General features: G+C 46.1%; 1 protein-coding gene across 1 annotated transcript; it reads left to right on the top strand.

Annotated features, from left to right (window-relative positions):
- Positions 1-21,435: 21,435 nt before the first annotated feature.
- Positions 21,436-25,041, top strand: ELOVL3 (ELOVL fatty acid elongase 3). Its single transcript, XM_007963952.3, has 4 exons — positions 21,436-21,801; positions 23,090-23,221; positions 23,874-24,025; positions 24,282-25,041. Exons 1-4 carry the CDS (start codon positions 21,701-21,703, stop codon positions 24,707-24,709), a joined length of 813 nt encoding a protein of 270 aa, XP_007962143.1. The 5' UTR covers positions 21,436-21,700; the 3' UTR covers positions 24,710-25,041.
- Positions 25,042-25,377: the final 336 nt, after the last annotated feature.

Consider the following 25,377-nt stretch of genomic DNA (forward strand, 5'->3'; position numbering starts at 1 on the left):
CTGGGATTACAGGAGTGAGCCACCATGCCCAGCCCCCCAAAATTTTTTCATTAAAGAAAATATGGAAATCTGCTACCCCTTAAATTATATACAAACATACCCTTTCATGCATAGATGATATTGGAAAGGGTACACAGGCCTATTCTTTTTAAGTTTTTTTACCATTCACTTCAATTTCATGTGTATGCATGTGTGTGTGCACATACATGTTAGTAATGGAAAAAACACCATTTTTCCTTTCTTCTGATTAATTTCAGAAGACTTTCTGGATAAGGAAAGGATAATTCTAAAGTATTCAGAAGAGACAGGTTTTTCCTAGCCATGGGAGAGGGGAGAGGCTTAGGACAGGGCTTCAGAATAAGTTTTGAGGGTCATCAAAAATAGTAGAACAGGCCGGGCGCAGTGGCTTACACCTGTAATCCCAGCACTTTGGGAGGCTGAGGCGGGTGGATCACCTGAGGTTCGGAGTTTGAGACCAGGCTGAGCAACATGGAGAAACCCCATCTCTACTAAAAATACAAAATTAGCCGGGTGTGTAGCGCACGCCTGTAATCCCAGCTACTTGGGAGGCTGAGGCAGAAGAATAGCTTGAACCCGGGAGGCGGAGGTTGCGGTGAGCTGAGATTGCGCCATTGCACTCCAGCCTGTGCAACAAGAGTGAAACTCCGTCTCAAAAACCAAAACAAAACAAAACAAAAGTAGAATAGGCAGCTTCAAAACCCCATCCCTCCATTAGAGCAATGATTAAGCTGCAAAAACTGTCAGAATCTACTTTTTTGGAGTTCTGGAATCTAATAATAAAAAACCTGACTACAACCAGAGGAATTCTTTTCTTTTCTTTCTTTCTTTCTTTCTTTTTCTTTTTGTGGCAGAGTTTTGCTCTTTTTGCCCAGGCTGGAGTGCAATGGCGTGATCTCAGCTCACTGCAACCTCCGCTTCCTGGGTTCAAGCTATTCTCCTGCCTCAGCCTCCCGAGTAGCTGGGATTACAGGCATGCACCACCACGCCAGGCTAATTTTGTATTTTCAGCAGAGATGGGGTTTCTCCATGTTTTTCAGGCTGGTCTCGAACTCCTGACCTCAGGCGATTCTCCCGCCTTGGCTTCCCAAAGTGCTAGGATTACAGGCCAGGCGCGGTGGCTCACGCCTGTAATCCCAGCATTTTGGGAGGCTAAGGCACGTGGATCACAAAGTCAGGAGATCGAGACCATCCTGACTAACGTGGTGAAACCCCATCTCTACTAAAAATACAAAAAAAATTAGCCGGGCGTGGTGGTGGGCACCTGTAGTCCCAGCTACTTGGGAGGCTGAGGCAGAATAATGGCGTGAACCCAGGAGGCGGAGCTCGCGGTGAGCCGAGATCATGCCACTGCACTCCAGCCTGGGCGACAGAGCGAGACTCTGTCTAAAAAAACAAAAAAGTGCTGCGATTATAGGCATGAGCCACAGCGCCTAGTTCAACCAGAGGAATTATTAATGACAAAAGAAGCTGCTAGATATTGGTAGAAGAGCATTGTGGGCCAGGCTCAGTGGCTCACACCTGTAGTCCCAGCACTTTGGGAGGCTTAGGTGGGAGGGTCACTTGAGGCCAGGAGTTCAAGACCATCCTGGAAACATAGCAAGATCCTGTCTCTTAAAAAAAAAAAAAAAGAAAGAAAGAAAAGAAAAGAAAATTAGCTGGGTATAGTGGTGCATGCCTGTAGTTCCAGCTACTCAGGATGCTGAGGCAGGAGGACCACTGGAGCTAAGGAGATGGAGAGGCTGCAGTAAGGCACGATCAAGCCACTGCACTCCAGCCTGGGCAACAAAGTAAGAACCTTTCTCAAAATCAAACAAAAAAGAACATCATGACATTTTAAACTTACTTGCCTATCATCCTTCACTGCGCATCTTGGTGTCAGTGGGAATAGTGGCCCATGTTCCTGTGTGACTTGCTGGTGCCAGAGGAACAATATGGATCTTATTCTCAAATAATTGTTCTATGTTTCAACCTGTCTAGTGGTTTTCTGTAGGACTGGCTTTGGGGCTTTTCTTTGTTTTGGAACTTTCTCAGCTCTGCAGTGGCCTCCCAGGCAACGTTTGTTGAAAACGTTTAGAAGAAAATGTATTAGCCACAATGGCCTTGGAAAAGGATAAAAGACAAGGCAAGCAAGAGGCAGTCCAAAAAGGCTGGCAAAGGAGATACACAGAAGAATAAGAGTTTTAGAAAGCTCCTCTGTATATTGCGGAATCTACAAGGCCTTACGCATGCCCAGACTTGGACACATGCTAGAAAAACCCACAGAAGACCCTGAGTTTTCACCTCTGGCTAACCTTTAGATTCCACCCAAGCAGGAAGTTAAAGGTAAGACAGAATTATAAATGGCCTGGTAAAGTGTTAGCACTTACATACAGCCGATCTGCAAAGAGCAGGAGAGTATTTTCTTTTTTTTTTCTTTTTTTTTTGAGACAGAGTTGCACTCCTGTTGCCCAGGCTGGAGTGCAATGGCGTAATCTTGGCTCACTGCAACCTCTGCCTCCTGGGTTCAAGGCATTCTTCTGCCTCAGCCTCCCAAGTAGCTGGGATTACAGGTGTGTGTCACCATGCCCGGCTAATTTTTTTTTTTTTTGAGACGGAGTCTCGCTGTGTCTCCCAGGCTGGAGTGCAGTGGCGCAATCTCGGCTCACTGCAAGCTTCACCTCCCGGGTTCACGCCATTCTCCCGCCTCAGCCTCCCACATAGCTGGGACTACAGGCGCCCGCCACCACGCCCAGCTAGTTTTTTTTTTGTATTTTTAGTAGAGATGGGGTTTCACCATGTTAGCCAGGATAGTCTCGATCTCCTGACCTCGTGATCCACCCGCCTCAGCCTCCCAAAGTGCTGGGATTACAGGCTTGAGCCACCGCGCCCGGCCCTGGCTAATTTTTTATATGTTTAGCAGAGATGGGTTTCACCATGTTGGCCAGGCTGGTCTCAGACTCCTGACCTCAGGTGATCCACCCATCTTGGTGTCCCAAAGTGCTGGGATTACAGACATGAGCCACCGTGCCTGGCCTCAGGAGAATAGTTTTCTTGTTTTCTTTTTGCTTTCTCCTTCCTCCAATTCCACCCATTTTTTGGCTCTAGATAATGAGACTAACAGCTGATTTCTCAATAGAAGCCATGGAGGCCATAAGGTTGTGAGATGACATATTTAAAGTGCAAAATGAAAAAAATAAAGCTGTCAACCAAGAATTCTATATTCAGCAAAACTATCCTTAAAAAGTGAAGGAGGATAACAAAAACAAACAAACAGAAAAAGGCCGGGCTCAGTGTTTCACGCCTGTAATCCCAGCACTTTAGGAGGCCGAGGTGGGTGGATCACGAGGTCAGGAGATTTGAGACCATCTTGGCTAACACAGTGAAACCCTGTCTCTAGTAAAAATACAAAAAAAAAGTAGCCACGTGTGGTGGCGGGCATCTGTAGTCCCAGTTACTTGGAAGGCTGAGGCAGGAGAATGGCGTGAATGTGGGAGGCTGAGCTTGCAGTGAGCTGAGATCGCGCCACTGCACTCCAGCCTGAGTGACAGAGCGAGACTCCATCTCAAAAATAAAAGGAGGAATTAAGGTAACCCAGATAAACAAAAGCTGGAGGATTTCATTTCTAATAAATGGTAAAGGGAATCCTTCAGGTTGCAATGAAAGGACATTAGGTAGAAACTAGAAGCCATACCAAAAACAAAACAAAAACAAAGAACAGTAGTAAAGGTAATTACAAAGGTAAATATAAATCCAGTATTATTATATTTTTGTGTTGACACTCCTCTTTTTTTCCTATACTTTTTTTTTTTTTTTTTTTTTTTTGAGACGGAGTCTCGCTGTGTCGCCCAGGCTGGAGTGCAGTGGCGTGATCTGGGCTCACTGCAAGCTCCGCCTCCCGGGTTCACGCCATTCTCCCGCCTCAGCCTCCGAGTAGCTGGGACTACAGGCGCCCGCCACCACGCCCGGCTAGTTTTTTTTGTACTTTTAGTAGAGACGGGGTTTCACTGTGTTAGCCAGGATGGTCTCGATCTCCTGACCTCGTGATCCACCCGCCTCGGCGTCCCAAAGTGCTAGGATTACAGGCTTCAGCCACCACGCCCGGCCTTTCCTATACTATTAAAAGACATACGCATCATACCATAATTATAAATCTATGTTAATGAGCACCCAATGCATAAAGATGTAATTTGTTACAAACAATAACAACATAGAACTGCATAGGAGTAGAGTTTGTATACTATGAAAACTAAGTCGGTATCAATTCAAACTAGGTTATTATAAATTTAAGGTATTATTCATAATGCCCAGGGTTACCACTAAGAAAATAACTCTAAAAAATACAGAAAAGAAGCTGGGAGCAGTGACTCACACCTGTCATCTCAGCACGTTGGGAGACTGAGGCAGGTGATCACCTGAGGTCAGGCGTTCAAGACCAGGCTGATCAAAATGGTGAATCCCCCATCTCTACTAAACACACAAAAAATGAGCTGGGCATGGTGGCAGGCGCCTGTAATCCCAGCTACTCAGGAGGCTGAGGCAGGAGAATCCCTTGAACCCAGGAGGCGGACCTTGCAGTGAGCCGAGGTTGCACCATTGCACTCCAGCCTGGGCAACAAGAGTGAAACTCCGTCTCAAAAAAAAAAAAAAAAAAATTACAGAAAAGGATATGAGAAGGCAATCGAAACAGAACATTAATTAAATTTGATGAGACATAAAAGACAGCAGTAATGGAGGAATTGAGGAACAAAAAATAGATGTATAACAATAACAAAATGACAGAAATAAGTCCTTTTTCATCAGTAATTACTTTATTTTTATTTTTATTTTTTTTTTGAGATGGAGTCTCGCTCTGTCGCCCAGGCTGGAGTGCAGTGGCCGGATCTCAGCTCACTGCAAACTCCACCTCCTGGGTTCACGCCATTCTCCTGCCTCAGCCTCCCAAGTAGCTGGGACTACAGGCGCCCGCCACCTCGCCCGGCTAGTTTTTGTATTTTTTAGTAGAGACGGGGTTTCACCATGTTTGCCAGGATGGTCTCGATCGCCTGACCTCGTGATCTAGCCGTCTCGGCCTCCCAAAGTGCTGGGATTACAGGCTTGAGCCACTGCGCCCGGCCTCATCAGTAATTTTATATGGATTTATAACTTTATATGGATTCAACTTCTACAATTAAAAGGCAAGGATTGGCATAATGTAGTTCAAAAATGAACCAACTTCATACTATCTACAAGACATTCATTTTAGATTCAAAGACACAAAAAGGTCAAAAGTGAAAGGATACAAAAGACAGCCCATGCAAATAGTGAACCTGGGGATATTATGCTAATATACAAAACAGATTTTGAGTCAAAAAGTGTTACCACATGGCCAGGCGCAGTGGCTCATGCCTGTAATCCTAGCACTTTGGGAGACCAAGGCGGGCAGATAACTTGAGGTCAGGGGTTCAAGACCAGCCTGGCCACATAGTGAAACCCCGTCTCTACTAAAAATATAAAAAGTAGCCCAGCATAGTGGTGCATGACTATAATCCCAGCTACTCGGGAGGCTGAGGCGCGAGAATCACTTGAATCCTGGAGGAGGAGGTTGCAGCGAGCCAAGATCGCGCCACTATACTTCAGGCTGGGTGATAGAGCGAGACTCTGTCTCAAAAAAAAAAAAAAAAAAAAAAAAAAAAAAAGTGTTACCACAGACAAAGAAGGACATTATGTATTGATATGGGTCTATCCATTGAGAAGATACAACAATTATAAACATACATTCCCCTAACAAGAGAACTCTAAAATATATGAAGCAAAAATGAACAAAATTAAAGAGCAAAAAAGACAGTTTTACAATTATAGTTGAAGACTTCAATACCTTACTTTCAAAAATGGATTGAACAACTAATCAGAAGATCAATAAGGAAATAGAAGACTGGAAGACTTTCATAAACAAACTAGAGTAACAGACACCTACAGAACGCTCCACCCAACAACAACAACAGAAGACATATTCTCAAGTGCACATGGAACGTTCTCCAAGACAGACCATATGTTGGGCCAGAAAGCAAGTCTTAATAAATTTTTAAAGATTTAAAGAGACAAATTGTCTTCTCTGGTCACAGTGGGATGAAAGTAGAAATCAGTAACAGAAGGAAAACTGGAAAATGCATAAATATGTAGAAATTAAACAACATACCTTTTTTTTTTTTTTCTTTTTTGAGCCTGATTCTCGCACTGTTGCCCAGGCTGGAGTGTAGTGGTGAAGATCTTGGCTCACTGCAACCTCCGTCTCCCAAGTTCAAGCAATTATCCTGCCTCAGTCTCCTGAGTAGGTAGGATTACAAGTGCACACCACCACGCCTGGCTAAGTTTTGTGTTTTTAGTAGAAATGGGGTTTCACCATGTTGGTCAGGCTGGTCTTGAACTCCTGACCTCATGATCCTCCCGCCTCGGCCTCCGAAAGTGCTGGAATTACAGGCATGAGCCACTGCACCTGGTCTAACAAAATACTCTTAACCAATGGATTAAAAAAGAAACCACAGGGTTCATGACCAGCTTGGCAAAACTCCGTCTCTACTAAAAATACAAAATTTGGCCAGGCACGGTGGCTCACGCCTGTAATCCCAGCACTTTGGGAGGCTAAGGTGGGCGGATCACAAGGTCAGGAGATCGAGACCATTCTGGCTAACATGGTGAAACCCCGCCTCTACTGAAAATACAAAAAATTAGCTGGACGTGATGGTGGGCGCCTGTAGTCCCAGCTACTTGGGAGGCTGAGGCAGAGAATGGTGAGAACCTGGGAGGCGGAGCTTGCAGTGAGCCGAGATCACGCCACTGCACTCCAGCCTGGGCAACAGAGCGAGATTCTGTTTCAAAAAATAAATAAATAAAATACAAAACTACAAAAATTAAGCTGGGCACGGTGGCACATGCCTATAATCCCAACACTTTGGGAGGCCAAAGCAGGTGGATCACTTGAAGTCAGGAGTTCAAGATCAGCCTAGCCAACACGGTGAAACCTTGTCTCTACTAAAAACACAAAAATTAGCTGGGCATGGTGGCGGACGCCTGTAATCCCAGCTACTTCAGAGGCTGATGCAGGAGAATCACTTGAACCCAGGAGGCAGAGTTTGCAGTGAGCCGAGATCGCACCATTGCACTCCAGCCTGGGCAACAGAGCTAGACTTTGTCTCAAAAAAGAAAAAAAAAATGACTGGGCGTGGTGGCTCACACCTGTAATCCCAGCACTTTCGGAGGCTGAGGCGGGTGGATCACGAGGTCTGGAGATTGAGACCATCCTGGCTAACACAGTGAAACCCCGTCTCTACTAAAAATACAAAAAATTAGCCAGCATGGTGGCACGTGCCTGTAGTCCCAGCTACTTGGGAGGCTGAGGCAGGAGAATCACATGAACCCAGGAGAGGTTGCCATGAGCCGAGATTGTGCCACTGCACTCCAGCCTGGGTGACAGAGCGAGATTGTCTCAAAAAAAAAAAAAAAGAAAATTTAGCCGAGTGCAGTGATGGGCACCTGTAGTCCCAGCTACTCAGGAGGCCGAGGCAGGAGAATCACTTGAACCCAGAAGGCAGAGGTTGCAGTAAGCCAAGATTGCACCACTGTGCTCTAACCTGGGTGACAGAGCAAGACTCTGTCTCACACATACGTACAAAGAAAGAAATCACAGGAAAATTAGAAAATACTTTGTGACTTTGAGACAAATGAAACTGAAAACATGACCTACTCAAACTCAGGGGATGCAGAGTAAGTTGTGAGATGAGAGGAGATAGGAGGCAGAGGATGGGGCTAGAGAAAGCAGACACTGCAGAGTCACTTTCGAACACTCAAGGCAGGTGGAGAAGACAAGAAGGAAGAGACGGGGCATGAGAAAGTTCTGTGGTTTTCGTCTAGTCTTGTCATTGTCCTCCAGCCAAAGACCACAAACTGTAGTTGAATAAGTTGAGTTTATTACTGATTGCAGTGAGAAGGAACAGACAGTAGGGGAAACATGGGCTGTCCGAGTCAGAAGGTGTTAGAAAGAACCCATTGTAAGCTTTGTGCTTTGTTTGGTGATTTGGCGGTGGCAAGGAAATGGAGGTTCACTGTAGATTGGAGACTGTCAGGAAACAAGGAAAACTCTATGATTGGGTGGCTCAAGAGATCTTACCTATAGCGATTGGTAAAGATGCAGCTGTCACATAAGCTGGAAGAAGAGGATATTTGGTATTTTGTGGGTTGCATGGTGACCTTGTCTTTGTGCTTAGACAGAATTATGAAGTGACTTTGTTTTACCTTACTCTGTCATGGCCTTAGAGTGACTCTGTCTGATGTGCATATTCTGTGAGATTATCTATGTCTAATAGAATAATGTGGTCTGGCTGTGAGCACCAGACTAGTTTCCAACAACACTGAGGCCTAGCTATAAGTGTCTGACGAGTCCCTGCATATCATGAGCTACTTTCTTTCTTTTTTTTTTTTTTTTGAGACGGAGTTTCACTCTTGTTGCTGAGGCTGGAGTGCAATGGCGTGATCTCTGGCTCACCGCAACCTCTACCTCCTGGGTTCAAGCGATTCTCCTGCCTCAGCCTCCCAAGTAGCTGGGATTACAGGCATGTGCCACCACACCCGGTAATTTTGTATTTTTAGTAAAGATGAGGTTTCTCCATGTTGGTCAGGGTGGTTCGAACTCCCAACCTCAGGTGATCCGCCTGCCTCGGCCTCCCAAAGTGCTGGGATTACAGGCATCAAACACCACACCCGGTTGGGCTACTTTTTTGTTTCTCAGGCTCAACTCAGTTTCTTGGACTCCTAATGAAAAAGGGTGACCATATTGACAGTAACTGGATGGGAGACAGGCTGGGGACAGGCAGGCCTTTTTAAGAGGTGGGCAGGACAGAGACAACCCAAGCAGGACTGATTAGCAACTGCCAAAGGCAAAGACAGAGCAGCATCTCTCCAGGCACTTCCAATGTCCCTTTTAGTGCCTACATCGAACAGTGCTGCCCATCTGCCAGAGCCTTTTTGTGGCCCGGCTGGTGGCATGGGCAGAGGAGGTCGCTGTGCACTCGTGGCAGAGCAATGGCTTTCATGCATTCATTCATCCAGACACAGTTCTTACATGTGAAGTACTGAGTGAACTTTGAAGATGACTCAGATGCAGGCTTGCTCTCAAAAGCTTTGAAATGTGGTAGTTTAGACTCTGAATAGCCTGATGGAGAGTTTACATTTTCTTTTTCCTGTCTCTGGACCACATGGTCTCTCTCTGACAACTCCTTAAAACACTGTTTTCAAATTACAAGGATAGGCCGGGTGCGGTGGCTCACGCCTGTAATCCCAGTACTTGGGAAGCTAAGGCGGGCTGATTACCTGAGGTCAGGAGTTCGAGAGCAGCCTGGTCAATGTAGTGAAACCCCATCTCTAGTAAAAATACACAAAAATTAGTTGGGTGTGGTGGCAGGGGCCTGTAATCCCAGGTACTCGGGAGACTGAGGCAGGAGAATCACTTGAAGCAGGAGAATCACTTGAAGCTGGGACCCACTTTGGAAAGTCCTGCTGCTTGACAGTCTCTCCCTGGCCAATTTCACCTACAGTCAGCAATTCAACAATACCCTCTACCCTGAGTATTGGAGCCCAGACTGACAGCCTGGATTCTATCTAGATAACTGTATAATGGATACTTTTACCTGGATGTTCCACTGGCACTCAGTATTCACAGGGCCCAAACTGAACTCATTACACCCCCTCTCATCCCACTAGTCAAATGTATTCCTCTTCCATTATTTCTCATCTTTGTGAGTGGATGCATTGTCTACCGTGTTAACTAAAGATTAAAGGAGAGAGAGGAAGCCAGGTGAGGTGGCTCATGCCTGTAATCCCAGCACTTTGGGAGGCTGAGGTGGGCGGATCGTTTGTGGTCATTTGTGGTCAGGAGTTTGAGACCAGCCTGGCCAACATGGCGAAAGCCCATCTAAAAATAAATTAGCCAGGCATGGTGGCAGGTGCCTATAATCCCAGCTACTTGGGAGGCTGAGGTAGGAGAATCTCTTGAACCCAGGAAGCAGAGGTTGCAGTGAGCCGAGATTGTGCCACTGCACTCCAGCCTGGGCAACAGAGCCCAACTGTCTCAAAAGAAAAAGGAGAGAGAGGAGTCAAAGGTCAAAGATGAACCCCAGGGCCAGGCATGGTGGCTCACACCTGTAATCCCGCACTTTGGGAGGCCGAGACGGGCAGATCACGAGGTCATGAGATCGAGACCATCCTGGCTAACACGGTGAAACCCCGTCTCTACTACAAATACAAAAAATTAGCCCAGCGTAGTGGCTGGCGCCTGTAGGCCCAGCTACTCAGGAGGCTGAGGCAGGAGAATGGCGTGAACCCGGGAGGCAGAGCTTGCAGTGAGCCGAGATCGCGCCACTGTACTCCAGGCTGGGTGACAGAGCAAGACTCTGTCTCAGAAAAAAAAAAAAATGAACCCCAGTCATGGAAGTACAGTCTATGCAGTTACACAGGGCTCTGCAGTTAGCACCCTGCACTTGGTTTGATGCTCTGCTGTTGCTATCTTGAAATTATTAATAATTTTTAAAGAGACAGGGTCTTGCTCTGTTGCCTAGGCTAAAGTGCAATGGTGAGATAATAACTCACTGTAGCCTCTATCTCTAAGGCTCAAGTGATCCTCTCACCTCGGCCTCCTGAGTAGCTGGGAGTACAAGCACATGCTGCTGTGGCCCTGCTTATTTTTCATTTTTATTTTTTTGTAAAGATAACTGTCTCACTCTGTTGCCCAGGCTGGTCCCTAACTCCTAGTCTTAAATGATCCTTCCATCTGAGCCTCCCATAGTGCTGACAGGTAGGAGCCAACATACCCAGGCAAATTCTTCATAATTTTTGAGCAAGAAGCCTTACATTTTAATTTTGCACTAGGTACCACAAACTTTTAGCCAGTCCTGCCTAGGAATCTGATGGTGACTTTAATATAAACAAAGAATTCCACAAAAGAACAGGTCCGGGAAGAAGGTAAACTGGATTTCTCCACACTGAGCTGGCAGGTCACCCAGGTGGAAAAGCCCAGTGGGCAACTGGAATACGACCAAGCAGATAGAGGAGAGGTCAAGATAGAAGATAGGCTGGGCACAGCGGCTCACACCTACAATCCCAGCCCTTGAGAGACCAAGGCAGGAGGATTGCTTCAGCCCAGGAGTTTGAGACCAGCCTGGGCAACAAAATGAGACCCCATCTCTTCAAAGAATAAAAGATTACCTGGGCTTGGTGGCTCATGTTTTTTGTCCTAGTTACTCAGAAGGCCGAGGTTAGAGGATTGCTTGAACCCAGGGGATTGAGGCTGCAGTGAGTCATGATCATACCACTGCCCTCCAGCTTGGGCAACCCAAAAAGACCCTGTCTCTAAAACAATTAGTTACTTAATAAAAAATTTTTAAAACAAGATAAATCATTTGAAGTGATAGGTAAAGTCATGAAAATGGGTTAAATATGAAAGAGAGCACAGTGTGAGAACGAGGAAGGCTCAGGGACAGGACTTTAAAACCAAGCATTGGCCGGGCGTGGTGGCTCAAGCCTGGAATCCCAGCACTTTGGGAGGCCGAGACGGGCGGATCACGAGGTCAGGAGATCGAGACTATCCTGGCTAACACTGTGAAACCCCGTCTCTACTAAGAAATACAAAAAACTAGCTGGGCGAGGTGGCGGCGCCTGTAGTCCCAGCTACTCGGGAGGCTGAGGCAGGAGAATGGCGTAAATCCAGGAGGCGGAGCTTGCAGTGAGCTGAGATCTGGCCACTGCACTCCAGCCTGGGCGACAGAGTGAGACTCCGCCTCAAAAAAAAAAAAAAAAAAAAAAAAAAAACCCAAAAAAACCAAGCATTAGGCTGGGCGCAGTGGCTCACGCCTGTAATCCAAGCACTTTGGGAGGCCGAGGCGGGTGAATCACTTGAGGTCAGGAATTCGAGACCAGCCTGGCCAACATAGTGAAACCCCACCTCTACTAAAAATACAAAAAATGAGCCAGGCGTGGTGGTGGGCGCCTGTAATCCCAGCTAATCGGGAGGCTGAGGCAGGGGAATCACTTGAACCCAGGAGGTGAAGGTTGCAGTGAGCCGAGATCACGCAACTGCACTCCAGCCTGGGCAGTAGAACGAGATTCTGTCTCAAAAAAAAAAAAAAGAGAAGAAGAAGAACCAGCATTAAAGAGGCGGAAAGAAGGGGAAGAAAATCTCGCAAAGGCATAGCCAGAAATATCAAGAAAAAAACAAGACAGTAAAATACTGGGGAAACTATGAGTTTAGGAGAGAATGCAGGATACCAGGTTGGGAACTGGAAGCAGAGAAGTAAATTAGTGACAGAGCACATGTCAAAAAAAAAAAAAGACTTAAATCCAAGAAATTTCAATGTATTTATTATTACTTTTGAACATTCACTCATTATAAGAACAATTTTAAAATTCTGTCATTCAGAGACAAATTACATTAGCATCTTGGTATATTTCCTTCCAATCTTCTTTCTCTACATGGTTTTCTTGCATATTTTTTCTTCCAAAAATTTTACAAACATTCTTCCCATCTGAATTGCCTCCACATTTTTAGTCAACAAATTTGAGACCATACTATACATATTGTCTCGTATCCTACATTTTGAAACTTAACATAATATTCTGCACATTTCTTATGCCATTAAAAAGCATTATTTCTTGGAAGCAAAGCATTCCAAAATGTGTATCAGTTTTAAAACAACATGAAAGAAAATTTAAAATACTTCTAAGTTTATGCCTGTAATCTCACCCACACGATCAACTGATTTCACATTTTAGTGCTTCTTTTCAACTTCAGTCTTTAGGAACATTATTGCTTTTAGATAATTGAGGTAATAGGATAGGTACGGTTTTGAATATTGTTTTTCTTTCACATTATTTTATAAACATAGTTTCATGTTTCTCCATATTCTGATAGATGCAAGCTGTTCTGTGATGTTAGTTCAATGTTTGTTGTGATGCTAAATTCAATAATTTAATCATTCATCGGTGGGTTGTTTCTAGCTGTCTTTTTTTTTTTTTTTTTTTTGAGACACAGCCTCACTCTGTCACTCAGGCTGGAGTGCAGTGGCTCGACCTCCACTCACTGCAACCTCTGCCTCCTGGGTTCAAGCGATTCTCCTACCTCAGCCTCCCGAGTAGCTAGGACTACAGGCACGCACCACCACGCCCGGCTAATTTTTGTATTTTTAGTAGAGACAGGGTCTCAACATGTTGGCCAAGCTGGTCTCAAACTCCTGACCTCAAGTGATCCACCTGCTTCAGCCTCCCAAAGTGCTGGGATTACAGGCATGAGCCACTGCACCTAGCCTTCCAGCTTTCTATTATTTTAAGTCCCACTGACTTAATATGTGACTTAAAATATGACTTTCATATATATATAGTTTGTTTTGTTTCGTTTTTTTCAGATGGAGTGTCACTCTGTTCCCCAGGCTGGAGTGCAATGGTGCTATCTTGGCTCACTACAACATCTGCCTCCCAGGTTCAAGCAATTCTCCTGCCTCAGCCTCCTTAGTAGCTGGGACCGCAGGAGCGGGCCACCACATTCAGCTGATTTTTGTATTCTTAGTAGAGATGAGGTTTCACCATGTTGGCCAGGCTGGTCTTGAACTCCTGGCCTCAAGTGATCCACCCACCTCGGCCTCCCAAAGTGTTGAGAATACAGGTGTGAGCCACCTCACCTGGCCTAAAATATACATTTTAATAATGGTGAACTAATTTGGTAGTCAAAGAAACTGCTTTGAATGTTCCAGGCTATTGGGCCATTGATGGGGAATTAAAGTAGGTTGAAATTTAATCAGTTGGTATTACTTTGTAAAGCTAATTTTTTTTTCCTTTTTGAAATGATTTCATTAATAGCTAACATATTTATTTTGCAACAAGCTACTTACAATAAAGGAATAATAGTCTATTTATGTATTACTTATGATTGACCGTTCACTGCAAATCAAATCACAAATGCCACTAAATGCAAGCATTTACAAAAGGTTTACAATCCAGTCTACAATCATCAGAAACCTGCTCTACAAATCATTACTTTTTAAAAAAGTATTTATTTATTTATTTATTTATTTTTTGAGGCGGAGTCTCGCTCTGTCGCCCAGGCTGGAGTGCAGTGGCCGGATCTCAGCTCACTGCAAGCTCCGCCTCCCGGGTTCACGCCATTCTCCTGCCTCAAGACTCCCGAGTAGCTGGGACTACAGGCGCCCGCCACTGCGCCCGGCTAGATTTTTGTATTTTTTAGTAGAGACGGGGTTTCACCGTGTTAGCCAGGATGGTCTTGATCTCCTGACCTCGTGATCCGCCCGTCTCGGCCTCCCAAAGTGCTGGGATTACAGGCTTGAGCCACCGCGCCCGGCCTTTAATCGTTTTTTTAATTGACAAGTAAAATTGTAGATGTTCATGGGGGCAAATAGTGATGTTTTGATGCATATAATGTATACTAATCAGATTGGGGCAATTAACATCCATCATCTGGAACATTTATCATTTTTTTGCATTGGGAACATTCAATTTTTTAAACAAGTTGGTTTTCAAGGGGAAGAAAACCACACTTATTAATATTTTCTGTGGCTAGTCAAGTACTCTTTATATATAATTAACAGTCTCAGCTGGGTGAAGTGGCTCATGCCTATAACCCTAGCACTTTGGGAGGCCAAGGCGGGAGGATTATTTGAGCCAGGAGTTCAAGACCAACCTTGGCAACATAGCGAGAACCTGTCTCAAACAAAAAAAAAAGCTGATGTGGTGGCATATGCCTGTCATCCTAATTACTCGAGTGGGTGGATTGCTTGAGCCCAGGAGGTCAAAGTTGTGGTGAGCCATGATTGCACCACTGCACTCCAGCCTGGGCAACAAAGCAAGACCTGTCTCTAAGACAAAAAAAAAAAAAAAAAAAAAAGTCTCACGTTATCTCTTTTTTGAGACAGAGTCTTGCTCTGTTGGGATCTCGGCTCACTGCAGCCTCCACCTCCTGGGTTCAAGTGATTCTCTTGCCACAGCCTCCAGAGTAGCTGGGATTACAGGCATGTGCCACCACACCCGGCTGATTTTTGTATTTTTAGTAGAGATGGGGTTTTACCACATTGCCCAAGTTGGTCTCGAACTACTGACCTCAGGTGATCCACCTGCCTCAGCCTCCCAAAGTGCTAGGATTACAGGCATGAGCCACCTCACATGGCCCTTTTTTTTTTTTCTTTTAATCTTCCCAGACACTGATAATAGGCATCTTTCAAGCTGATCCTCACTTGAGTTTATAGCTGGTTTGACAGCTGCCTCTCCTCAACATTGCATCTGTTATGATGGTTTAATTGTTGAGTCAGAGCCAGTGAACATTTATATTTCCTACCAACTACCTTGAAGTAAATATCTTGGGAGCTGCTGACCTGGAATGGTTGTAAGAAGGCTCCTGACTTCTTCTTTGTCTCATTTAACATTTATTTTAAGGTCAAAGCAATATCTGCACACTACTTTCTCTTTGGTCCCCCAGATACAGTGAGCCCCTTGGTCCAGTCCTTTCCACGTCTTATATGTAGTTTCACCCTAGATCAGATTTTGTGTCTTGGTTTTCAGACCAAAACAGGAACACTGCATGATTGTTTTCTGGAGCCCATCTATTGTGGATGCCAGCCTTGTCTCCACATAAGAGTTGAAGCTCCTTTTGTATTGTATTTCCTGAATCACCAGTAAGAGAATACAGTCTTTTCTCATGTAGGCTGGGGATGTTGAAAATGCTCAGCCTTCTATAGAAATTCTTAAGTTCTCATTAACACATTTCACAAAAGTAAATGAATATTATTTGACATGGTTCAGATGGTGTTTTAATGGTCAGCATTTGAATAAATAACTTGCATTATAATTTGTCCCTTTAAAAAAGTTGTAGCTAACTGTAACTTATTAAATGTTCAGTGGAATGTAAAATATATATATTTTTTAATACATACAGTTTTTTTTCTTTTGAATTATTTCACTGAGTTGAATTCCTAGGTGAGACACTGGGTCAAAGCATGCCAGCGGCTCTTGCTAAGTGTTGCTTAAGTGTGTTTCTACAAGGATTATATCAATTTACTTGGCCACTAGCCAGGTGTGATTGCACCTGTTTCCCAAAGCTGTGGCTGGCATTAGGTATTTAATTTCTGCTTGGCTATTAATTGGAACCACACTATACACACAGTCTTTAATTTGCATTTCCTTAATTACTAAGAAAGTTGAGTCTTTTAAAAAAATGTTTATTGTTTCTATTTCCTCTTAGGTGCCTACCCAATTCAAAGCAACAGACATATTTTGAGTGTCTACCATGTGCTACCCTCAAGGATGAGTGACCTAGTGAAAATGACCATTTGGGATAGGGTGAGGGAACCAGAATAGTATAGAAAATATATGACTGACTTTACTTCACAGGTAGAAGCACAATACTGGCAGGCAGTTTGGGCAAAGGTTTTTGAATGAAAGACAAAGAAAGAAGGGCCTGACTCAAATATATTAGGCTTTTGCAGGGCAAGTGACTTTAGAGCTAGAGCTAGAGTTAAGATTTGTCCAGGTGAGAAAATGATGTATGGGAAGAGGGAAAGATGTGTAGAGAGGTAAAGGGGTAAGTATTTAGAGTTGTCCATTATGGCTACAATGTGGAATGCTGGGCTGAGGGATGGTGGGATTTTGGCTGGAAACGAATGGTCAGGGTTAAACTAAGGAATCGGATCTTTATCCTGAGGATTATTTTTGTTCTTAATGAGGAATGACATGAGTTCATGTGTTTTAGAAAGGCTTTCCAGCAGCAAATGAGGGGCAGATTTGGAGACACTGGAGTCTGTGAAATGAGCTTGCTTGTATCCTTAGCCATTTACCAAGGGTTGAAGATAAGACTATGAATAAGCTTTTTATGTAGTATGCACATTAACCCTTTATCTGACCTACTTAAAACAACATTTCAGACCAGGCGCGGTGGCTCATGCCTATAATCCCAGCACTTTGGGAGGCCAAGGCATGTGGATCACCTGAGGTCGGGAGTTCGAGACCAGCCTGGCCAACATGGCGAAACCCTGTCTCTACTAAAAATACAAAAATTAGCTAGGTGTGGTGTTGCACGCCTGTAATCCCAGCTACTCTGGAGGCTGAGGAAGGAGAATTGCTTGAAGCCGGGAGGTGGAGATTGCAGTAAGCTGAGATTGTGCCACTGCACTCCAGCCTGTACAACGGGAGCGAGATTCCATCTCAAAAAAAAAAAAAAAAAGGTGAAATTTGTACAAAGTCACTTTTTTTTGTAAATAATTACTGATGCTTACTCAACACTTTACATTTTATAATGCTCTTTATTTATTTATTTATTTTAATTGAGACAGAGTCTCACTCTGTTGCCCAGACTGGTCTTGAACTCCTGGCCTCAAGTGATCCTCCTGCCTTGGCTTCCCAAAGTGCTAGGATTACAGGCATAAGCCACTATGTCCCACCAATGCTCTTTAACATATATTATTTCATTTGATCCTCATAAACATCCTTCTGAGGTAGTTATCGCCATGAGATGTTTGATGATGTCTTCACCAAGGTTACCTAGGTAGTAAGTGGCAGAGATAAAATCTGAATAGAGGCATTCTGATGACCATGCCACCTCCAGAAGAAATGACAGGACCTTGTGTCTTATAGAAGAATGTAACATGACCTCACAATTTCCAGCCTGAGAAATTATATAAATGGTGGCTGGTAAAAACAGTCTATTTTGGAGGTAGATAACAAATTCTGTTTGGGGTGTATATTTCTAAGGATGCTAGCAGAACATGCTGGTAGAGCTGCCCAACAGGCAGTTGGAAATAGGGAGAGAAGTTGGGCTGAGAACTCATAGATACAGCAGGCAGCTACTTGGCACCAGGTAATACAAGTGATTGGTGTTCTATAAACTTCCAAAGCCTGCTCAGTTATTCATCTGCTCACACCACCCCATGCTTACCACATCTTCCTCTAGGCTGAGGCTTTCAGGAGGGCTACTGGCGGGGGGGTGGGGGATCAAAAACAAACAAACAAACAAAAAAACCAATGACAGCACAAAAGATAGGCTTGAAGTATTTATCCTGGAGAAAAAAGAATGTCACTCAGGTTGATATGCCAAGGATTTCCTCCATTCAATCACTTGCACAACAAATATTACCTGGGTTATGCTCAGGGTTAGGAGAATGATGAAAAAAACAGACATATTTCGGCTGGATGCAGTGGTTCACGCCTGTAATCTCAGCACTTTGGGAGGCCGAGGTGGGCAGATCACTTGAGGTCAGGGGTTCAAGACTAGCCTGGCCAACATGGCGAAACCCTGTCTCTACTGAAAACACAAAAATTAGCAAGGTGTGGTGGCACACACCTGTAGTCCCAGCTACTCAGGAGACTGAGGAACGAGAATCGCTTGAACCCAGGAGGCAGAGGTTGTGGTAAGCCAAGATCAGGCCACTACATTCCAGCCTGGGCAACAGAGCAAGACTCTGTCTCAAAATAAAAAATTTTAAAAAAATAGACATAGTCCCTGCATTCATGGAGCTCAAGCACTAGTAGGAAAAACAGGCATTGATCAAGAAATCACAAAACTAACTGATTATAAACTCTTATTGAAGAAAAGAAATACCATGCTCTGAGAACAGTTTGTATAAAATAAGGGTACCAGACCAAGTCCAAGGGTCAAGGAACATTTCCTCTAGAATATAATTTCTGAAGATTTTTCTTCTTCTTTTTTCTTTTTTTTTTTTGAGACGGAGTCTTGCTCTGTTGCCCAGGCTGGAGTGCAGTGATGCAATCTCCATTCAGCGCAACCCATGCCTGCCAGACTCAAGCAATTCTCCTTGCCTCAGCCTCCCGAGTAACTGCAATTACAGGCATCCACCACTACACCTGGCTAATTTTTGTATTTTTAGTAGAGATGGGGTTTCACCATGTGGGCCAGGCTGGTCTTGAACTCCTGACCTCAGGTGATCTGCCCGCTCAGCCTCCCAAAGTGCTGGGATTACAGGCGTGAGCCACTGCGCCTGGCCTTTTTTTTTTGAGACAGAGTCTCACTCTCACCCAGGCTGGAGTGCAGTGGTGTGATCACAGCTCAGTGGCATGATCACAGCTCACTGGAGCCTTGACCTCCCTGGCTCAAGTGATCCTCCCTCCTCAGCCCCTGAGTAGCTGGGACCACAGGTTGGCGCTACCGTGCCCAGTTAATTTTTGTACTTTTTGTAGAGATGGGTTTTCACCATGTTGCCCAGGCTGGTCTCAAACTCCTGGGCTCAAGCAATCCACCCACCTCAGCCTCCCACAGTACTGGGATTACAGGCGTGAGCCACCGTGCCCAGCCCGATTGTTCTTCTTTCCCTTTTCCACATACACCTCCTCCAAGCCTCACCATTAAACCTCACAGGGAAAGACAATGTAAAATATCTTTATAGAGAAATCCAGGACTGAGTATATATTCTCCATATGCATTTGTAAACCTCCCGTAATGATTCACCTTGCCATTTCCATGTGTCTAGTCCATAGTATCATTTCACCTACATTATCTGGCTTGCATACTAATCACAGCCTTGTGAGATAAGCAGGCAAGTAGGACTATATGCATTTTTTTCTGAAGTAGAATGTGAGTCTCACAGAGGTTAGGTAACTTGCCTAAAATCACATGGCTCATTAATGGGGGTGCTGGGACTTGAACTTGGGTCTTGTAACACCTAGATGGCATTATTCTTGTAATATTCATTTTTTAATTTACTCATTCATCCATCAGACATGTGTTGATCACCTTCTGATTAGATGTCAGCTATATACGGAGCCATTAGGAACAACGGAAGGTTTTCTCTCTTTTTTTTTTCTTTTTTTTGAGACAGAGTCTCGAGTACGGTGGCTATCTCAGCTCACTGCAAACTCCGCCTCCCGGGTTCACACTATTCTCCTACCTCAGCCTCCCGAGTAGCTGGGATTACAGGCGCCCGCCACCACGCCCAGCTAATTTTTTGTATTTTTTAGTAGAGACGGAGTTTCACCGTGTTAGCTAGGATGGTCTCGATCTCCTGACCTCGTGATCTGCCCGCCTCGGTCTCCCAAAGTGCTGGAATTACAGGTGTAAGCCACTGTGCCCGGCTGAACCACTGAAGGTTTTTAAGCAGGAAAGCAGAACTGTTTTTTGGATGGGCAAAGAGAAAATGGTGGTTTTCCAAGTACAGTCTGAGACAACGTATAGGACCAGAATCTCTGCAGCTGAGGCTCAGGAATCTGGTAATCAGCCAGGTACAGGAACTCTTTTCTGATTGCAATGCAGTGAAGAGCAGGAGCACTGTATTCAGAGAAGGAGGCAGTGCAACCATGTAACGTGATCAGGTGAGAGGTGATGAGGTACAGAGACAAAGGGATGCACTTTTGAGTCACTTAGATGGCACTGATAGGACTTTCATTACACCCTCCCATAGACAGTGGCTGAGGTTCAGGAAGTAGAGCTGGGATTCCTACCTGGATCCTCTGGCTCTAGAGCTTCACTGCACGTAGCCATTTATACCCACATCTTGATTTCAATTACTTTGTATCTATGTTTATTAGAACTTTTTGCAAATCTCCACCTTATCTGAAACTGTCCTCAAACCTTGTATTTCTCCTTCGCTTTCACAAAACCTAGGAAAGAAATAAGGGACAGTAAGTAAAACTGTAAAAGTTTTAGAACATTTATTTCTTTGGGGCTGGTTACACAGGCGAAAAAGAAGTAGATTTGGTTAGGGAGAGAAAGCAGCAGGCCTTGGGGAGATACAGTGGCTCTCCCCCTCCCTAAACCCTAAGAGGCCTCCAGGAAACCTGAAGACAATAATTCCAGAAGCCCAGAGGGTGACCCCATTTCCTCTCTCCATGGTTATTACTGTCAGTCTGGAGCAGTTCAGGAATTCAGGAAACTATAAACCACAGCAGCCTCCACAACCCAAACATCAACATCAACAACCTCAACAATAAAATTTATTAAAATTCATCTCCTTCCACCCACTCACAACCGCAGACTCGAAGCTAGGAGGTGGAAGGGACTACAGGAGAAGCTCTGAGTTGCCCAGGTTAGTATTTCCTCATCACAGGCCTGGGTTTCCCAGGATCTCAGGGAGCCTCCATTTCTGGGTGAGAGCATCAAAGCCTAAGGACACCTTCCCTCTCTCCTCACTGCAAAGCAGGTTAAGATTAAAGCAAACCGAGGCAAAGGCCACGGTTGACAGTGCCAAGGGAAGACTGGCCTGTCCGGGTACACACACAAGGCCACACAGGATTGGGGGGACGTGTTAAGGGAGAAAAGGATGGGGAAGTGGGCGGGCGATGGCCTACGATGGGACTTGGGGCGGGGCGTGCGAAACGCCTGGCAGGCGGGCCCGTGAGGATGACCAATCAGAATGCGGACTGTGTCCCAGGGGCGGAGCAGAGGCGTATCTTGGTCGAGATTGGATAGCGGCGCGGCGCAGGGAGGGGGCCGCGCGCCGTCCGGGCCGGCAGCTTTGCAAGTCCGGGTTATATATCGCAGTGGCTGCGCCCGGGAGAGCTGGCTGCGCCGCCGCGCACGTGCCTAGGTCCGACGCCCTCCTCGCTTTGCCCAGGGGTTCCTTCTGTCCCGGCTCTGTTCCGTCTCGCCCCGAGGTTCACTCCATCCTCGGAGCCCCCAGCCTTTCGCCCAGCGCCTCCAAGCTTTGGACCTCGACGTCTGCAAAACTAGATGGTCACAGCCATGAATGTCTCACATCAAGTAAATCAGCTGTTCCAGCCCTGTAACTTCGAGCTGTTCAAGGACATGAGGCCCTTTTTCGAGGAGTATTGGTGAGACTTGGGAAGGGGGAAAGGCCATGCTAGGGCCCTGGGGCCAGGGTGCGAGGGGGTGGCATTGAATGCCCGCAATGATTTTCTTACAGAACAGAGTTACGGGACTCCCTCGTACTGATTTACACTACCTTTGTCCGAGGTGCAGGTAGTATGTGGCACCTCAAAGACATTAGAGCTGAAAGCAAGCAAGTAGAAATAAGAGGATGAGGGAGAACGTGGAAACATACAGAAGCCAAAGACAGCGTGTAGTGAGAACTGGTCTTGGAGGCGTGAGGTTGATCTGAAGCCTTACTAGATGACTTCCACGTCCCCTATGGCTGTGTGTGTAAGCGTGTGTGCACAGTGCAGGGCCCGGGGACAGCCTACCCTTTACAATTATCCCATCGTTCCCCAGGTGCTCCACCGTTCCTGCTGCGGAGAAGGAGGCAAAGTCAGAGAGCTCTTCCAAGCTTTCCCCTGGAAGAACTCTCTGGCTTTGCCCGAAAGCTCCCCAGAGGTTTTGGGGTCTGACTTTATGCTCCAACCAATTTGCCATGCTCCAACCAGGGAGAAGCTATTGCCACATTCTTTTTTTTTTTTTTTGAGACGGAGTCTTGCTCTGTCACCCAGGCTGGAGTGCAGTGGCCAGATCTCGGCTCACTGCAAGCTCCGCCTCCCGGGTTCACGCCATTCTCCTGCCTCAGCCTCCCGAGTAGCTGGGACTACAGGCGCCCGCCACCTCGCCTGGCTAGTTTTTTGTATTTTTTTAGTAGAGACGGGGTTTCACGGTGTTAGCCAGGATGGTCTCGATCTCCTGACCTCGTGATCCGCCCGTCTCAGCCTCCCAAAGTGCTGGGATTACAGGCTTGAGCCACCGCGCCCGGCCCTTGCCACATTCTTATTACACCACAGCCCTGGGCTGCTTCTAGGCGCCCCAACCAGGGAGAAGCTATTGCCACACTCTTTTTACACCACAGCCCTGGACTGCTTCTCCGCGTGGGCCAGACAGCTGTCACCCACCTCTAACCCCACTGAGAGAGCAATAATCACAGAAACCTTGGACATAGCCCCTGCCCTGTGCTAGGTACTTTGTATACATTAGTACTCCCAGGAGAGATGTAGTATTCCCCCTTTACAAATTAGGAAGCCAAGGCTCAGAGAGTTAAGTTGTTTTTTCCAATGTCACACAGCTAGTAAGTGGCAGAACTGGGACTCCAACCCAGAGCACTCACCTGGAGAGATGAGTGGGCATTTTTCTAATCAGCACCCACCCATGAGCCCATCCCCTCTGCCTTCTGCTTGCCAGGGCAACCTCATTCCCTATAGCCCTGATCTACCTGCTTCTCATCCCTGTGGGGCAGAACTACATGAAGGAACGCAAGGGCTTCAACCTGCAGGGGCCCCTCATCCTCTGGTCCTTCTGCCTTGCAATCTTCAGGTAAGACCCCATCCCACTCCTTGCCTCTTCTCTAGACGTTAGACCTCCATTCTATGCCTTAAAGCTTTCCCGATTGCATCAACCTCCATCCTGTCCCCAAGTTGCCCTGTAACACTCTCTCCATCTCATTCTCAGCTTTAGTTCCCCTCCCAGGCTTCACCCTCTTCTATTATATTATCCTGTTTTCCTTCTTTTTTTAGACCCCTACCTGGTGGTCTCTGCTTTTTCCCTCTTGCCTTCATAGTCTGTACTCGTAAAACATTTCTCCAGTCTCTAATGCTCTCAGCTCCTAACACCCTCTCTCAGGACCCTCCAATAACTTCCCCATATTTTCTCCCCCAAACTCCTTCAGTCTTCCCCATCCCTCACACATCTCCTCCTAGGCTCCTAACCCCTCCCAAGAACCCCATTCTTTAACTCAACTTTCAGTCCCATCCCCTTGCATTCCCTGATCTTTCTCCAGCCCTCATCTCCTCTAGACTACTGGTTGGATCTACCAGATTGGCCTCAGGCTCTCAGGAGCTTTGACCCAGCCCCGTGGACAGGTGGGGAGGTGGTAGAGCTTGGAACACAGTAACCTGGCCAAGCCGAGGGAAGGGTGGATTGGTGCCTGGGGATGACACTTATACCATCTTCCTTTGTCCCATTTCAGTATCCTAGGGGCAGTGAGGATGTGGGGCATTATGGGAACTGTGATACTTACCGGGGGCCTAAAGCAAACCGTGTGCTTTGTCAACTTCGTTGGTAATTCTACAGTCAAATTCTGGTCCTGGGTCTTTCTTCTCAGCAAGGTCATAGAACTCGGTGAGTGGCAAGGCTTTGTCTCTCTGGTGCCTTGTGAACTGCATCCCTCCACAGGGCCCTCCTTTCACCCATACCCTTGAGAGTCCCTTTCCTACCCCTAGGTCCCAATAATACCTCTTACCCAAGCCCCTCTACAGATTCTCTGCCACAAAGACCCCCTTCCCTCCCCTGAGAATTTCTCCTGTGTCCCTACACCCAGCGCAGAGGGTGGTCCCAGCACTGGGTGGTGTGCCAACTATGATTCTCCATCTCCCAGGAGACACAGCCTTCATCATCCTGCGTAAGCGGCCACTCATCTTTATTCACTGGTACCACCACAGCACAGTGCTGGTGTACACAAGCTTTGGATACAAGAACAAAGTGCCTGCAGGAGGCTGGTTCGTCACCATGAACTTCGGTGTGCATGCCTTCATGTACACCTACTACACTCTGAAGGCTGCCAACGTGAAGCCCCCCAAGATGCTGCCCATGCTCATCACTAGCCTGCAGATCCTGCAGATGTTTGTAGGAGCCATCGTCAGCATCCTTGCGTACATCTGGAGGCAGGAACAGGGATGCCACACCACGATGGAACACTTATTCTGGTCCTTCATCTTGTATATGACCTATTTCATCCTCTTTGCCCACTTCTTCCGCCAGACCTACATCAAGCCCAAGGTCAAAGCCAAGACCAAGAGCCAGTGAAGGGTTGGAGAGAACAGTGAAGCTCCAGTCTCTCTCTTCTCCAGGGCACCAAGAGGCTGGGCTTAGTTTTGGGAGAATTAGGGTGCCTTACCTGCATGGTTTTCCCAGAGGATGTGTGCCCCAAGGTGGCTGGAATTTTTGAGACAAGAAGGGTGACCCTGGGATGGGGGTGTGGTCTGTTACTTTGATGTTTCTGTTTTTAATGTGAAGGCCAAGAAGGCCCTGGGATGGGGGTGGGACGGAGGAGGGTCCCAAGAACTGAGTTGTTTAATTTCTATCCAGAAATCTTTCTTCTTCTTGCTCTATTTTTTTAATTAAATATTTCAACAAAATTTTGAGAGTTTGGGGATTTGGGGGAAAGAGCGCTGCTACCAAGGGGATGATCGGCAGGTGGGACGCCTGAGGGTGTGTGGAAGGGTGAGAGGCACACACACAGACACTGAAAGAATCCTAGGCCTGGTAGGCACTTAATAAATGTTACAGACCAGAATTTTATTGCTGTTAGAGGACCAAGCCCCTCATAGGAACAGTGAGAAACAGGCTCAGAAAGGCGGAATAACTTTATCTAAAGTCATAGGCTCCCTGAATAGCAGAGCTGACACCTGCAAGCATTGGAGACCAGATCTACCAGCTAGCCTCCCTGAGACCACGAGGTGGCGCCGCAGCAC

The sequence above is a fragment of the Chlorocebus sabaeus genome, chromosome 9, assembly GCF_047675955.1.
Source record: "Chlorocebus sabaeus isolate Y175 chromosome 9, mChlSab1.0.hap1, whole genome shotgun sequence".
In the NCBI taxonomy this organism is placed as follows: Eukaryota; Metazoa; Chordata; class Mammalia; order Primates; family Cercopithecidae; genus Chlorocebus; species Chlorocebus sabaeus.